Here is a 16,553-nt window from a genome sequence, read left to right on the forward strand (position 1 = left end):
GTTTATTACAAAACAATTAAATGTGTCCTTGCTAATTGAAACACATTCATAATCATTACTTTAAACGGTTCTTTGTGGCAAGCCTTATGTGTGTGGTCATAACGCTTATTATAGGCTATAGTCTATTTAAGTAATTAAATTAATATAAAGGGGCGACGCATTTACTACTTTTAAAAAATGCGGGTCGGGTACAATATTTTATTTTTATTTTTTTGTGGTCCGAGTTGCGGGCGGGTTAGTTGAAAACATCAGTCGGGTGCGGGTTGTTTATACATTGACCCGCGCATCACTGGCAGCTACCATTGGATCATCTTGTTGAAATGAAAGATAGAGCTGTGCATCTTCAATGGTAGGGGAAGCCATGTGCCTGTATGATGGGACCCAGTGATGAAGTGTATATGGAGAAGAAGAGGGGTCCAAGAACTGATCCCTGAGGAACCCCAGTGGCCAGTTGATGTGCTTTGGATACCTTCCCTCCCCAAGACATAAATGAACTACCAGTAAAATAGGATTCAAACCAGCGAAGTGGAATCCCTGTGATGCTCAGTGTTGAGAGGACAGACAGGATGATCTAATAATCGACAGTGTCAAAAGCACCAGATGGATCCAGTAGAATAGGATGTCAGATGATTATTAGATGAGTGGGTATGGGATCAAGTTAACTTGGAAGAGTTAGATTTGCAAATGAGATGGGAAAGTTCTAGTTCAGATGGCAAGGTAAAAGAAGAGTAAGAAGGCAGTCAGTTGAGACACAATGAATTACAATATGTGTTAGCCAAATAAACTAGCTGTTGGTGGATAGCGCTTATTTTTGTCACTGAAAATATACATAAATGCATCAGTGCAGTAGAGACATGCAGAAAGACTGTCAGGTGGTTTCAGAATAAGATTTACAATGAAGAAACATTCTTACGCATAACTATCTCCAGAATGTATATTAACAAACAAGAAAAAGAAAATAAAAAAGAGTGGAATGTTGATTTTATCAGCTTAAAAAAAACAAATAAATTACATTTATCTGATGCTTTTATCCAAAGCGACTTACAATTACTATATATGTCAGAGGTCACACGCCTCTGGAGCAACTAGGAGTTAAGTGTCTTGCTCAGGGACACATTGGTGTCACACAGTGGATTCAAACCCGGGTCTCTCACAACAAAGGCATGTGTCTTATCCCCTGCACCAACACCACCCATTTTTATGCTGAATTACTAAAATGAGACAGTTTTTGCATTTCAAAAAGTTTATCTAGCATTTTGTTTTGTTTGTCAGATATTATCTTTATTGATCATTTATGGTGTCTTATAATTCTTAAGTATATAAACACAAATGTCTCCAGAATCGTTTTTGGCTAATTATTTTAGTTTGTTCACTTTTTTGCCCATTTTGAATATTTAATTATTGTATTTCCATATTCATCTTTTTGACTGACTTTTGTTTTTATTTTTCCATCATATTATTTCAAGCAGGATTGTTAGTAGAAACTATATGGCTTCAAATATAGGCTGCTGTTTTATTAATACTGATATATACACTAACATCTTATTACTTTCTTTGCTTTATCACACAGTTCCTCCTATATATATATATAATGAGATTATATCTCATCATAATATATATATATAATTTTTTTTCTTTAGCTACACCTGATTTTTCCTATGCTAGACCTTTTTTTTCTCTTTCTTTTTTCTTTCTTTTTTTATCAATGTTGAATTGTTAGCATTGGTTATGCTTATCTTAGTTAGCATCATTGAAGGCATCTTAAGTAAAACGGTTTTTAAAGACTATTTAAATTATTAGTTTAGTTATCATTTATGCAATAAATACTTTGCTCAGTTAATTATATATAATTACAATGATATCAATTATATAAGGTTGAAGGGGGGAATTTTAAAATGTTTTTCCACCAAGATTTAAAATATGAATACCTTCGATATATGTTTTATTATATGTGTGTTGGTGCCAATCTGTGCATAATGTCTCTTCACCTGTGTAATTTTAGACAGCAGCGTGTGAAATTTACTTTTATTTTGGGTGACTATGTGACGTCATAAGTCATCGCCGTTCTCCTGCATCTGTTGTGATCAGGTTGGGAAAAGGTGGGTGTTTTAAAACATCTAAAGTGCTTAAATCGGTACAATTGATTAAAACGAAGCTTTTACCAGCGAAGTAAGTGAGTTAACAGTTATTCATTTTTTAACATTGTAGTGCTTTATCTAACATTACAAAACGTTATTTTTATGAGTAAAGCCTGTCCGCACATGAGCAACAGAAAAGGTGCGTCATATTTCGTTCCCAAATATCATCAATCAGTGTATCGTAAACGCAAACTCTCACTGGCAAGCAATGTTGGGAGAAATTGAGCTTTTCGGAACTCCGAGTCAATTGAATCAATTGCTTCGCCAAATGATTCACTGCGTTCGAATCACCGCTTCAATCTAATCGCTGTTGGTCAAAACAGTGTAAAGGCAACAACAACACAAGCATGAACATTAAATATATACATATATAAATCACAATCAAATATTAAGTGCAAGTGTAGGTTTTGTTCTTTTATTAATTAAAAGTTCAAGTTTTGTGGCTAATCAGGCCATTTAAGACAATTCGTCACTATGTGTTGACTACTGAACTAATGAGCTGATTAAGAAATTTAGTTTCGGTTTTATTTCTGTCCGATTTTATTAGCATCTTAATCATGATAATGTGTGAAAACACAGAAAACACCCTGATGAAGCACCTGAGATCCATGTAAAATACTGTTATGGAGTTTATTAAAGAGGAGAGTGATGACATGAGGATTGAAGAAGCCAAACAAGAAGTCAAACAAGAAGATACTGAGGAACAAACAGGTTGGTTTCCATTCTCAAAGATGAATACTGATGCTTATTAAACTCTCTTTAAAAAAATATATAATGTTTTGCAATGTCATATATGTCCTAACTAAAGCTGTTTAATGTGAGCACATGCCCAGTCAAATACTAATGCTACCTTAAAATGCACCTCATAAACTTCTACTTCCAAGCTGGGCATTTGTTATTACACATTTAAACACATAAAAAATGAAATAAGATTAGAACTGCAATTTAGAATCTACTTCTAAATTTAAACCCAAAAAGATAATTAATTTCTGTCGCATAATTATGCAACAATATCCAACAAAAATCTTAATTTTGCATACAGAAAAACTGTAAAAGGTGAGTAATCAACGTTACGCTTGTTTTTTTTCATAGATCTGATGGTGTTGAAAGAGGAGACAAGAGTACTACATAAAATTGAAGAGAAGGACCAATATTTCACAACTGGAGAAAAATCAATTAGCTGCTTACAGACTGGAAAGACCTCACAAAAAGGAACTCAAAAGACAGAAACTAAAAGTTTCACCTGCCAACAATGTGGGAAAAGTTTCAACCGAAAAGGAAACCTTAATTACCACACGAGAATTCACACTGGAGAGAAGCCTTACACGTGTCCTCAATGTGGGATAAGTTTTATTCAAGGAGTAATGCTTAAAAGGCACATTAGGACTCACACTGGAGAGAAGCCTTTCACCTGCAAACTGTGTGGAAAGAGTTTCATTCGAAAAGGATGCCTTAAAAGTCACATGAGAACTCATACTGGAGAGCAGCCTTACACATGCTCTCAGTGTGAAAGGAGTTTTGCACATAGACAGACTCTTAATGCCCACATTAGGATTCACAGTGGGGAGAGACCTTACACCTGCCAACAGTGTGGAAAGACTTTCTCTGAAAGTGGAAACCTTAAAGTCCACATGAGGATTCACACTGGAGAGAAGCCTTTCAGCTGCCAACAGTGTGGAAAGAGTTTCAATCAAAAAGGAAACTTTAAAGTCCACATGAGAGTTCACAATGTGGAAAAGCCTGAAAACTGTGTGGAAAGAGCTTCACAGCAGAAGTAACGTTCACACCGCTGCAGACGAGAGCGTCAAAAGCCCCTTTCACACTGCCATTCCGGCAAATACACGGGTAAAGTGTTCCGGCAATGGTTCCCGGGTCGCTAGATTTTGCACGTTCACACTGCCAGTGATTTACTGAAATATGTGCATGCTTTCACACACAACCCGTAAAGATCCCGTAACGACACGTGACATCAGGGCGTGTGGTGTAATGTACGAGTCGAAAACGTGAGGCACGTTATACTTTCACTGAAGCAAGCCCCAGTGTATGTGACTGAGAGCTGGCGTCCCATTATGGTGCATGTAGCTAGTATACTACCACTAGATGGTTTGCATTGAGCAGTTCAACAGAAAAAACTACTGCAAAAGCAGTGAAGGAGCTGTTACACTTCCCAGATGATACGACAGCACCCCAGACAACAGTTGCACGCTATCTGAAAAAAGTACATTGCTGAAATTGATCTGAACACCCTTTAACTTTTCCTTCGGCTTTGTACTGGTTCAGATATAATAGAGAAGCCTATTACAATTGAATTTATTGAAACAACAATTAGTTTCAAATCAATTAAGATCCTCACAAGCTCAGTGTGGGTTATGGATATTATTTAGGTCCACAAGCAAAATTAAACCATCCATGTGAAGAAATCAAGAAACATGACAGGGCTAAACAGAAATTTGTACACAAGTGAATTGACCCAACATTTGGCGCGATGATAATACAACTGTTTTCAGGATTGTTGCTGTTCTACAAAGTCAGTTTAAGTTAAGTTGCGAACTTTCTAGAGTTGTTTGACTCCACCCAGATATTATGTTCAGATATGTAAGTTGCTTGTGAACATCAAAATTATTCCAAATATGCTTTTCTTTTTTCAGAGATTTTGGAATTAAACTGTGAATTATGTTGGTGTGTTCTGATCTTTAAGAGTTTTGAGTGCGATGTTTCAAAATGGTTTTGGTGATGGTCTTCAGGCCACAGATTAATTTTAGCATTAAATGAAGACATAATATCTTGATTTAAGAAATTGGAAAAAACAAAGCCTATATGTAGTCCTTGATATATAATACACCGAATTAAATTAGTGGGTACATTTCATTACAACTTACTGTTAGCTAATAAAAGCATTGAACTGGCTTTCGGCCAGTTATTATTTGTATCTTTACACTGTCCATGACAAACAATAAGAAATTTGAAAAGTGATTACAAAATCGAAATTCTTGACAATCACCCTTTTTCTGACTGTAAATATGACCCTACAGACATATTAATTGATTTATCACAAATATAGTGTAGTTACAGATAATCAAATAAAAAAACAACATACAATTTATAAGAGACAATAATATAAATACAAATATGAATTCATAGTAACATTTATTTACACAGTTTACAGTACTGATTAATAACAGCCTTAAAATTCATGCAATTAAGGCAAAAATGCAGTCAATGTCTGAGTGTAGGCAATTTAATTGTCCTGTCCTCTTATCTGTGGCACAACATCACTTAGATGTAAATCTAGTGTTTGTGTTCTTGTAGAGGGAAACTGCAAGCCTAATTCCTCCCATTATAATTGTGCAAAAATCAAACACGTCCACATCACATGGCACAAGACTTTAGATCTTGCCGTTTTCTTTACAAGTAGTTAATTCATCAGTCAGTGGAACAACATGGTCTTCCACTCCCCACAATACATACCATATTGGTGGGACATTGGTGTTTTTAGACGGCCTTATGCGATGAGCGTTCCAAGCATCTTTTATCTCAATTAATTCCTATAAAAGAAACAAAATACAATGCCTAAATTGTCCGAATAGAATAGTTTTGGCCTATAGCCTACATCTTATACACTGATTTCAAAGTGAATTGGGGTCCCAGGGAACGGATCTCTGTCCAGTGCTGAAATAAATACATTACAAACATATGAAGAGTGTGCAATAGTTTTACACATATTAATGACATGAAAAGGAATTGTGATAGAGCTCTTTCCAAAACATCACAGGTGAAAAACCCTTCATCCTTGAGTTCTCCTGGAAGTGTGATCAAGTGTGTTCCCTTCTTTCTCATCACTCCCCACCAGCTTTCAATTCGCTGGTTTGCAGTGGTTTTCCCTGTAATCTAACTGTGTTCTGCTCCTTTTCCGTCTTCACCGTTTCTCCGCAAATACCGCTGAATATCTCTCACCACCGCATTCTCCGAGCCCATGTCAGTCCGCACAAGCTTGGGACACCCTCCAAAGCGCTCAACTGTTTCTACACAGAAGCCACCAATAACTTTAGCCACATACTTTTATCTTAGAATGTCTGTATAAATCATTCCCAACTCAAAATAAAACCCAATTAAAACCTAATTAACTTTTTGACAAATAGATCTCTAAGAAATAAAGAAAAACTGCTGCAGCAATTCAACATCTTCCTTGAAATCATCCTGATTAAAAAAAAAAAAAAAAAAAAAAACATGGTTAAATATTAATCTTTCTTCTAGAGGGTTGAGGTGCATTGGTAGAAGCATGTCTGTCTCAATCTACACTTTTCTGAAGACCGAACTCATTATTAGTTGAAGGCCATAAATCAGACTTTTTCATCATAATTAAAGGTGTTAGTTCATCTTTAGTCATATCCTCACAAACACAGCTTCCTGATACTTTTTTAAGAATAAATGTATAAATTAAAAATAATAACAAATAACTATAATAAATAAATATCATTGCACCAACATAATTAGTTTCCCTACTAGTCACTTCAGGATTTCCATCTTAAGCAGGTTTAACGCTGGTTAAGTGTAATATAAAAAAAAAAAAAAAAAAGCTCACACAAAAAAAATCACAATAATAACGCATTGAAACATCATGTTATTGTTTGTGTAATATTGGCTTGTTTTGTGTTTTATTATTGGTATGTCTCTATAGTCTAAACATTTATGTGCACTTTTGTGATTTGAAGCAACGTGTGAACGCGACTTTTATTTTGTTTTTGCGATATGTCGTCATAGGGACGCGCCGTTCTCCATGATCTGTTGTGATTTCATTTAAAGAAAGGTTGGTTTTATGGTTTCATGACCCTTTAAGCATTTACAGTTTTTAAATAGATGCCAACCCTTTTGTCTATTGTTTTACGATGCAAAGTAAATTATGAATGCAGAAAAGTAATGGTTTATCAATTATACAATTTATCAACAATAATGAACGCCATGTTTTGTGTTTAAAGCGCATCCACACGTGAGTAAAAAAAAAGGTTAACGCAATTGCCGCTCTTTATATCGTGTATCAGTTTTTACTATCCATCACTATTACCTTTTCTCCAAGTTGATGGAGTAACGGAGCTTTTTGAAATTACGAGTCAATTGAACCAATTGCTTCTCGAAATGATTCACGGATTCGAATCGCTCGGTTCACGTCAGGCTTAAAACACCTGCTGCTCAAAACAGTGTAATAACAACGACAGAAAGAACCCCGCAAACCGATAATGACAACTTAAACCAGTAGCAAATAATCTACAAATCATTTAATACCAAATTAGAGGCTTATATTAAAATAATAGCATTCATACATTCACTGCTAAATTTAGCTGATTGACAGGCATCCAGAGATTTAGTTTGTTTTTATTTTTTTTTTTCTCTTAATTATAAACTCATCAACTCCTGATGAAGCACCTGAGATCCACGTGACACACTTTTACGAAGATGGCGTTTATTAAAGAGGAGAGTGAAGACGTGAAGATTGAAGAAACATTCAGAGTCAAACAAGAAGAGACCGAGAAACAAACAGGTTGGTTTTCATTCTCAAAGATGAATTATCCTTATTCAGATGTCTACAGATGTTTTGTGAGACATGTTCACAACTTTTGTTGTTGTTTTGGTCTAAATCTCTACAGAAATGAATGATATTTTTGAAGAATGTCATAGACATTTCTTAAAGCATTTTTATTTGACATGGACATTGTGCATTCATTTTTATGTACGTCACACTTAAAATGAGAAAAAATAATATTGAAGTAGCATAAACTAAATTATTTTAAATTGCTATTTACTTGTAAACCTTTAACAATCGAAGCCATTCATTTCTGTGACTTTATTATGCAACTATATCTAACAAAAATATACATTTTAAATAAAGTAAGCAATAATGTGAATCGTCAACTTTATATGTGTTGCAGTACATGACTCTTTTATTTCTCATCCGAAACATGCTTGGTTTTAAACCAAAGTTTTGTTTCCAGAAAGAATGATTGAGAAACATCTGTGCCATTTACTTCGGGAAACAATAACTTTAAAAGGAACAACGTTTGAAAACCATCAGTGGGACAGTCATCTGTAAATGCTTTATGTTCATATTCATATACAGTGCCCTCCACTAATATTGGAACCTTTGGTAAATATGAGCAAAGCCAGTTGTGAAAAATAATATGCACGCAATTCTAACCTATCTTTGAAGTAAAACAATTGAAAATGAGGGGAAAATCTCATTGTGTCCTGATGGAAAATCTAACCACGGCCCATTATAAGATATTTTACAAAGGCAATCAGGTTTAGATTTCTTGGAGTCCCATGAGGCAGAAAAACAGCCTTGTGGGACTCCGCATGTCATGGACGTCCACTTAGACTTATGCTCTCCTAGACTCACATAATAACTTCTCCCTTCTAAGTATGATCTGAACCATTTGAGTACCATCCCAGAAAGCCCGACCCAGTTTTCCAGTCTCTCTAGTAGTATGTTATGATCGACAGTGTCAAACGCAGCTCTGAGATCTAGCAATACCAGCACCGATATTTTGCCAGAGTCACAATTTAAGCGAATATAATTTATTATCTTAATGAGTGCTGTCTCTGTGCTGTGATGCGGTCGAAAACCAGATTGAAAATTGTCCAGGTATCCATTTGAGTTTAAGTATTTGTTCAGCTGATTAAAAACGACCTTTTCTATAATTTTTCCTATAAAATGAAGAATATATATTTGTCTAATATTAGTCAAGATTGCTCTTTTTCAGGAGGGGCTTAACAACTGCATTTTTTAAGGAGTTTGGAAATGTCCCAGAAAGAAGTGAGGTGTTCACCCCTTCTAAAAGATCTGCTTCTAAGCAGTTAAGCACACTTTTGAAAAAAGATGTGGGAAGTGTGTCAAGACAGCAGGTTGACGATTTTAGGTGCTGCACTATGTCTTCCAGATTTTTGCTATCAATTGCTTCAAAAATAGACATAGTATCTTTTTGATATTTTGGCCTAATCTGTCTGACCTCTGCATTGCTTGAGGATGTGCTAATCGCCTTCCTGATATTGATGATCTTCTCAGAAAAGAAGGATGCAAACTCATTGCATTTGCTGTCTGAGAGCATTTCACTGGGAATCTGACCTTGGGAAGTATGTCAGTCTCTCAACAGTGGCAAAAAGAGTACGATTGTTATTTAAGTTACTGTTTAAGGTTTGAGAAGAACCTCTGTCTAGCTGTGGCTAGTTGCACATTGAAAGCACCTCACTTCTTTCACACTAGTGCTGTTTATGCATTTAACATACACCGTGGTGGTTGTGACATGAAAATGAATTTTTTTTTATTTTTTACATTTTCATAATTTACAAAGAATATATAAAATAAAAATTGTCACTTACTTTTTTTTTTAAAGAATCAAAAAGATAACGTTTAAAAACACAAATGGAAAAAAATTATTTCAATATTATTTTCATGAATTGAAATTTAGGGGTTAGATTCCGGACAGCCACCTCCCAGATGAAAGTACCCAATAAATGATGATTCTATATATAAATTAAGCTTAGTAATGTTTTACATATTGTTATGGGTTTAAACAGATAACAGAAGGATCTTAGTAAACCTCTAAGATTTGAATAATTACAAGCTTTTTAAATGTTTTTAAGTTTTGGACAGCAGTTTGGACCAATTCTGTAGAATGGCTCATATAGAGACAGGTGTGTTTGATCAGGGTTGAAAGTGAACTCTGCAGGTTGATAGAACTCCAGGAACAGGTTTGGTCATCCCTGAGCTAGGCCATTCAAAGCTTTGTGTGTAGTTGGCATCATTTTAAAATTGATAGGAAACCGTTAATCCGTGTAGAGCTAATTTATTGACCCTGCAATATTTTAAAGGTGGAAGAAGATTGTTTTTACAAATGTTAATATCAAAGGACCGAGTGCTGCAACACAACACCTAAGTTCATATCTATAAAAACCTTACCACAGTACAAACATCAAGGTCTAGAATATCATTTGTTGTGGCATTTGTATTAATTTGTTATTAATATTTAATACCTCTGATTTGTTTAAGTTTAATAGAAGAAAATTACTAGCCATCCCATTTTTGATAAATATATTTCAAATTAAAACTGCCAACTTGAAGTTTCAATATAAATACTTATATTGACATAATCGTTAAGTCTAATGATATTGTTCCTCAAGGAGAAAAGCACAGGACCTAATACTGAGCCCTGTGGTACTCCATATTTGCATATGATAAGGCATCTAGCATACCTGTTGTTGCACCTAAGTGTAAATGTTTGGATGTATGTTGTTTTGTGCCATTAAACTCAGGTTATCAATCTTCACAAATTTTTTTTTTTGGCTATAGACCTGGTGGTCCTGAAAGAAGAGAGTCAAGAACTGAATCAAAAGGAAGATAAAAATCAGTATGAGAAACATTATGATTTCATGATTGGAGAAAAATCTTTAAGTTGCTCACAGACTGAAAAGAATGGAAAAAGAGCTCAAATGACTACAGTTAGATATAAGTTCACCTGCCAACAGTGTGGGAAGAGTTATGCTCATCATAGAAACCTTATAGTCCACATGAAAATTCACACCGGAGAGAAGCCTTATACTTGCCAGCATTGTGAAAGGAGTTTCCTTCAAAAACAAAACCTTGAAGTCCACATGAGCGTTCACACTGGAGAATGCCCCTTCACCTGCAAACAATGTGGAAAATGTTTCAGTCTAAATGGAAACCTGAAAGTCCATATGAGAGTTCACACTGGAGAAAGCCCATTCACCTGCAAACAGTGTGGAAAATGTTTCACTCAAAAAGAAAGCCTAAAAGTCCACATGAGAATTCATACTGGAGAGACGCCTTTCACATGCCAACAGTGTGGAAAGAGATTTAAACATAAAGGAAACCTTAATGACCACAGGGATACTCACACCAGAGAGAAGCCATTTGTTTGTGGCCAGTGTGGAAAGACTTTTAAATTGACCAGAGCCCTTATAGAACACACAAGGATTCACTCAAAAGAGACCTGTTTTATATGTCATCAGTGTGGAAGTAGTTTCACAGACAAGAAGCATTTGAAGAATCATGTAAAAAATCACATTGGAGAAAAGCCTTTCATGTGCCAAGAGTGTGGAAAGAACTGCAGAAATAAAGGAAACCTTGAGGCTCATATAAGAGTTCACACTGGAGAGAAGCCTTTTACATGCCTTCAGTGTGGAAAGTGTTTCACACTAAAAGGTAACCTTAACATTCACTTGAGGCTTCACACTGGAGAGAAGCCTTTCCCTTGCCTTCAGTGTGAAAAAAGATTTGCGCTTAAAGGAAATCTTGAGGCTCACATGAGGCTTCACACTGGGGAGAGGCCTTATAAATGTCTTCAGTGTGAAAAGAGGTTTACAAATAATAGAGACCTGAAAGGTCATTCGCAAACTCATTCTGGACAAAAAACTACAATGTTCTGAGTTTGACGAGATGTTTACGAAAAGGGGCAATTAAAAAAAAATCACCGGCAACTTCACTCTTGAGGAAGGTTTTTTAATTGTGATCAGAGTAACAAAAAATTATTTTGCCATCACACTTTCAGATACATATGAAATGTCAAGTATTAATGAGAACCTAATCTACTTTTTTGTGGAGAGATTTAAATAGGTCAGCAATTTCAAATGGGAACAGAAAATATGTATCTGTATGAAATCAAAACTAAGTTCACACCACAGGTGAATATGGCCCAAAGTCGTTTTTTTTCTGGTATAATATGACTTTTTTTAGTTGGGCTGTTTACATGACCATTAAATTGTGTCCCATACTCATCTGAACAGGTGACATTTCTTCAAGACTCCATCCTCTTCATCACAAGTAATAAGTAATTTTATGTCCATTCTTTATCTCTTTATACTTTGCCTTAAAGCCTATCTTTCAAGTTGAAGATCCCTGTGAATGAACGTGTAGATAAATAGTGTAGGAATTCGACTTGCGTGAAGAAATGAATCATAAATGTGCATTAAAACAGTTTTTTAAAAGAAATTGTGAGTAAAATTACTTCCGTTGTGAAAACGCTCTGATCGGAAGTGACGCAACGGCCGGTAAACATCGTCTCTTCGTAATGGAGTCAGACAGTGAAGAGGTTGCAGTAGGGATAAATGTCAACTCTTACGATGGGCCATTGCCGTATAATTACGAGCCGCCTAGGCGAGAGAGGGGTCAGGCAGAGTTAAGGGGAAGGGTAAATGGACAGAGGAGAGAGATAGAGTTGTGGTGTGAGGAGAATCGGTTGAGAATTGGGCAGGTGTCTTGGTGAGTGACCACAGGCTAAAGCCAATTGTGGCTAACGTCTCCATGTTTAACACATTGCAGTATTTTTAATAAATCATATTTAGCAATATTGCTGTCGACTTTGTTGTTTTTCAAGCATCCATGTAGATTTTCACCATTTATGCCAGCAACATGTGTCTTAAAATAATTAATTTAGATCCCAGATTTTAAATGAATGTTGTAGGATGTAGGCTATAGCTTACATATGTGACGGTCAGCTAGTCTGGATAGGGATAGAAATTCTGTGCATTTCTATTCAACACAGTTTAATGTGAAATTTTGTAGAAATTGCTAACTGATTTTTAATCAGTAACTGCTTTTAGACCTAGGTGTCCGCATGTTCTGCTTCTGCAGATGTCAAGCGTTTGGGCCGTATATCTAAACAACATAACCGGACAGCTGGAATTCCGAACTTAGTCGGCTGTTATACTACTCACCTTAGTATTTCCGACGGACATTATGTAAATGAGCTCACATGTACTGTGGAGTACGTGTATGAAAGCGGTTAGTCTTCCGGCTAGGACAGGAATATGCTGTTCATGTAAATACAGTCATTGTAACAAGGATCTTTTATTGTCATGTGAAGGGATACTGGTTGTAAGGCATGCAGATAAATGCATCTAATTGACAGCCTATACTGTACAGGGGGTGTGTCTTTTTACAGTGCATATTTACCCAAGTTTTAGGAAGTAAGTAGTCTACATGTCGTTTCTTACAAGGTCTTACACCAACCATTAGAGCTACAAGGAGGGAAGGAGAGTGAGTTTATCTTAGCACATTTGTTTAACAGGTGCTTGTGTGGTAGATGTGAGGCTATGCCATCAGCAGTGGAGAGTGTGTGCTGTAGGGAGGTCGACGCCTATTGGTCCCTTGTCCAAAACCTAGATCCCCCAGAAGACATTACCTGCCTCACACTCCATCCAGGGTTTGAAGCATCCTGTCTGAATCCTTTTGTGCTGCAGATAGCATACATGAACTTCAGACAGGAGCATGGCCCTCTTCAAGCCAGCAGACCAGAGTAGGTTTTGAGCAAAAATTATTTCACACTGCAATTCAAAGAAACAGCTTTTCTACACCAAAATAGTAAATCCTGTTAAGCAGGTTTTTAAACTCAGTGGTTTCCATATACTTCCTATAAAAACAACTTTGGTGTTGTGTAGTACAGTAGAATATCAGCCAACAGGACATGCAATATTTACCATTGGAATTGTTTACTATGAAAACATGGTATGATCAAAATGTAATTATGTCCCAATCTACACCACAGGCAGTTCCGATACACAGCATACAGGCAGGTTGTCCGCTGGGCGTACGGAATAATAGGCAGGAACATTAGGAAAGCCATACCTTCATGTGTTGTGTCAGCAATAAGGAGGCAGTTTGCAGAGGAGGGACAAACATACAAAGGTCTCCAGTGGCCCCGCTTGGAAGACGATTAATAAATACATAGTGAAACAAACTGTACTGGTACAATTGATATTTTATTACATGTTAAAACGTGAGTGTCGTGCGAGATGGAGGCTGACTGCCTCATCCTTGGCAACCTTCTGGACGGAAGAGGTGAGGGGGGGCGGTGCAGCAGAGGACAAGACGGCACTGCTTTCTTGTAGGGCCTGTGGTGACTTGCAGTATTCCTCTACCAGAGAGACCATAAGATTTGTTGCGTATCCTTGAGGAGAGAAATGTTTAGAAAACATTTAGTAACATGGATGACTCGCATAAAGATAGATTCACACAAAAAAGATATTGAAAAACTAAGTGAAACTACTAACCGTAAGATGGTTTCTCCTTGATGGGGTGGACTACCCAGCCACCTTTCCGAAACCGTGGGTAGCGAACAGCGTAGCGTACCTCACCCTCACTAGTACGCGCTACATCTCTGTTGCCATTACTATTGAAATGTAGGGCTGCCAAGAGAAGTCTGTACAAGATAAGTAGATAAAACATTAGGTCTCCAAAGCTAACCCAATGCAGTGAAATGCAACAGAAATATGACATTAATGTTTTCAGTTCAAATGGGTATAAGACAATGACTCATCTTTGCAATTATTTTTTTGCAAACAATATGTAATGCTGTTATCAATCTATAACATTTTGGTCTGCTATACAAGACTGCATTAGTTTTTAGCCATATTCATTCTGTCATAATTTCCTGAAATTGAAAAAAAAAAAAAAAAAACTAATTTTATTAGTATCGATACTTTTAAGTGATAACACTACCTGCTGTACATCCCAAGAAAAGAAAAGCCAGTGTGTTTGGGAGCAAAGTGCAGAATAAGGGAATGGTAGGCCTCCAGGGAGAATGTCTGATGCTGAGGTGACAATTGTCGAATATCCTTTACCAGTGCTTTCCTGGCAGCTACACTCTCCAGTTTAGTGGCTGCTGGTGATCCTGAATAAAACGTATTCTGTCATATAATCTCTCGCATTTCATAACACAAGTAATTATTAGTACACATGGGGTTACGTATTGATAAAACCAAACTAAAATTTACAAGCACTGAAAAAAGTTTAGCCTCAAAACATTTGACATCTTTTAACATAGGCTATTATGTTGTACCTGGTTCCAGCCACTCCTTGTTTCTTGCCTCTCCTTCCAACGGTGGATGTGCGCAGCTGGTAAATGCTGGAGAGCTGTGTTCATGTATGTCCTGTACATGATTTATCATACTCTGCCATTTTGCCTGCATCTCATCTGGATCTCCTGTAGGGGTGGAAGCTGCGGTCCAATAGAGATGGTTGATAATGGCAGGCCTCCACAGCTTCAGATCCTCACAGTCCCTCTCTTTTGCAGCAGCATCCAGTGCTTTCTGTACACCTGTTCCAGAGCAGACAAACAGAGCAGAGCAAATTAATTATTAGGAAAGTGAATTTAACTACAAAAACAAGTCTGTTATATAGAACTACCAGCATCACAATACATACTTTTCCCAATATGCCAGACGTCAAAGAAATGCTTTGTTCCTTCTGAACACATTTTCTCACGTACCCACTTGGCCACCTAAAACACAAATTGATTTTATAGAATTGATTTTGAGTGATACTGTGCCTGTCAATGCTGTTCAGCTTTAGATCTCTCCTAGCATCATTACCTGCCAATTTCTGTCTGTTATCAGAGCAGACACTTGCATGTCTTGGTCCATCAGGAACTGCATACTCCGCTTTAGACCCTCTAGCTCACACCAAGAGCTGCTTGGGACTTCTGAGCTCTGTAAAACCAACTGATTATTACTGAACAGTAACTGTAATATCAGTAACTAAATCAGACACAAGATTTCTGTGTGACATCAACTTACTTGGACAAGCTGAACATCCAAAACTTTGTTAATTCGATCCTCAATCAAGGAGTAGCTACCATACTTGGCACAGTGTCCAGGAGAATCTGATCTAAGAACGTCAAAAACAGTTACATTTATAGGTTAATGCAAAAACACATTGACCTGTTCTACATCAGTGACGTGAGCTGGACCATTCTACCTGCAGTCACCAGACAGGATCAATCCACCCCCAGTCTCCTTCAACTCCCTGATGATCCCACTCTGATCATTCCTCCAGGCCTGCACGATGGTAGGGATAGTGTAATAGCGCTGATGGCGGAAAAAAGTGCCGGGACTTATGCACTGCAGTCCAAACAGCTTCAGCATCCTGATTGTCTGAGTAGCCATGCAACCTGAGAAGTGGATGGCACCGCTGAGTAAAAGGTTGCAGGCAGGCATGTTTCGATGCACCTTCTCTTGGTTTTGCCAGTAACGCTCATAGCCACAAGTTCCGCAGGCCTGAAAGATGATAGAAGATTCAATACTCAAGCAGCTTTAAGATGAGCCAGTAAAAAACCTGTATAGTTAAGACACAAATAATGAATATACATACTGTACATTCACAGACTATAATTCAGCTCCTCATAGACAGTTGACAATTAAGACATTACCTGCTTGACTTTTATGAAAGTTCCTTCCGGGTGCATTATGCGTCCCTGGGTTTCCCCACAGCATGCAGGGCAAACTGTGAACAAGGACAGCAACTGCCTCTGGCAAACAATGAACTTGTCAACAGCACTGAAAACAAGAAAAGGAAAACACTCATTAATTCTGACTATGACATCAGAAACAGTTTCCATTAATAAAAAG

General features: G+C 36.9%; 2 protein-coding genes across 2 annotated transcripts in view; both read left to right on the forward strand.

Annotated features, from left to right (window-relative positions):
- Positions 1-2,111: 2,111 nt before the first annotated feature.
- LOC132106083 (gastrula zinc finger protein XlCGF49.1-like) overlaps positions 2,112-16,553 on the forward strand; it is a 473,864-nt gene continuing 459,422 nt past the window's right edge. Inside the window, exons 1-2 of the mRNA XM_059511711.1 lie at positions 2,112-2,849; positions 3,231-4,084. Coding sequence (XP_059367694.1) covers positions 2,762-2,849; positions 3,231-3,916 — 774 coding nt within the window. The 5' untranslated portion in view covers positions 2,112-2,761 and the 3' untranslated portion in view covers positions 3,917-4,084. Of the gene's footprint in view, positions 2,850-3,230 lie in introns of the transcript that reaches the window.
- LOC132105361 (gastrula zinc finger protein XlCGF8.2DB-like) lies at positions 10,437-12,024 on the forward strand (the record flags this gene model as incomplete). Its single annotated transcript, XM_059510453.1, has 1 exon — positions 10,437-12,024. A coding segment is annotated over one exon (1,140 nt), but the record flags the coding sequence as incomplete, so codon positions are not given.

Source organism: Carassius carassius, chromosome 26 (genome assembly GCF_963082965.1).
Source record: "Carassius carassius chromosome 26, fCarCar2.1, whole genome shotgun sequence".
NCBI classification, from domain to species: Eukaryota; Metazoa; Chordata; class Actinopteri; order Cypriniformes; family Cyprinidae; genus Carassius; species Carassius carassius.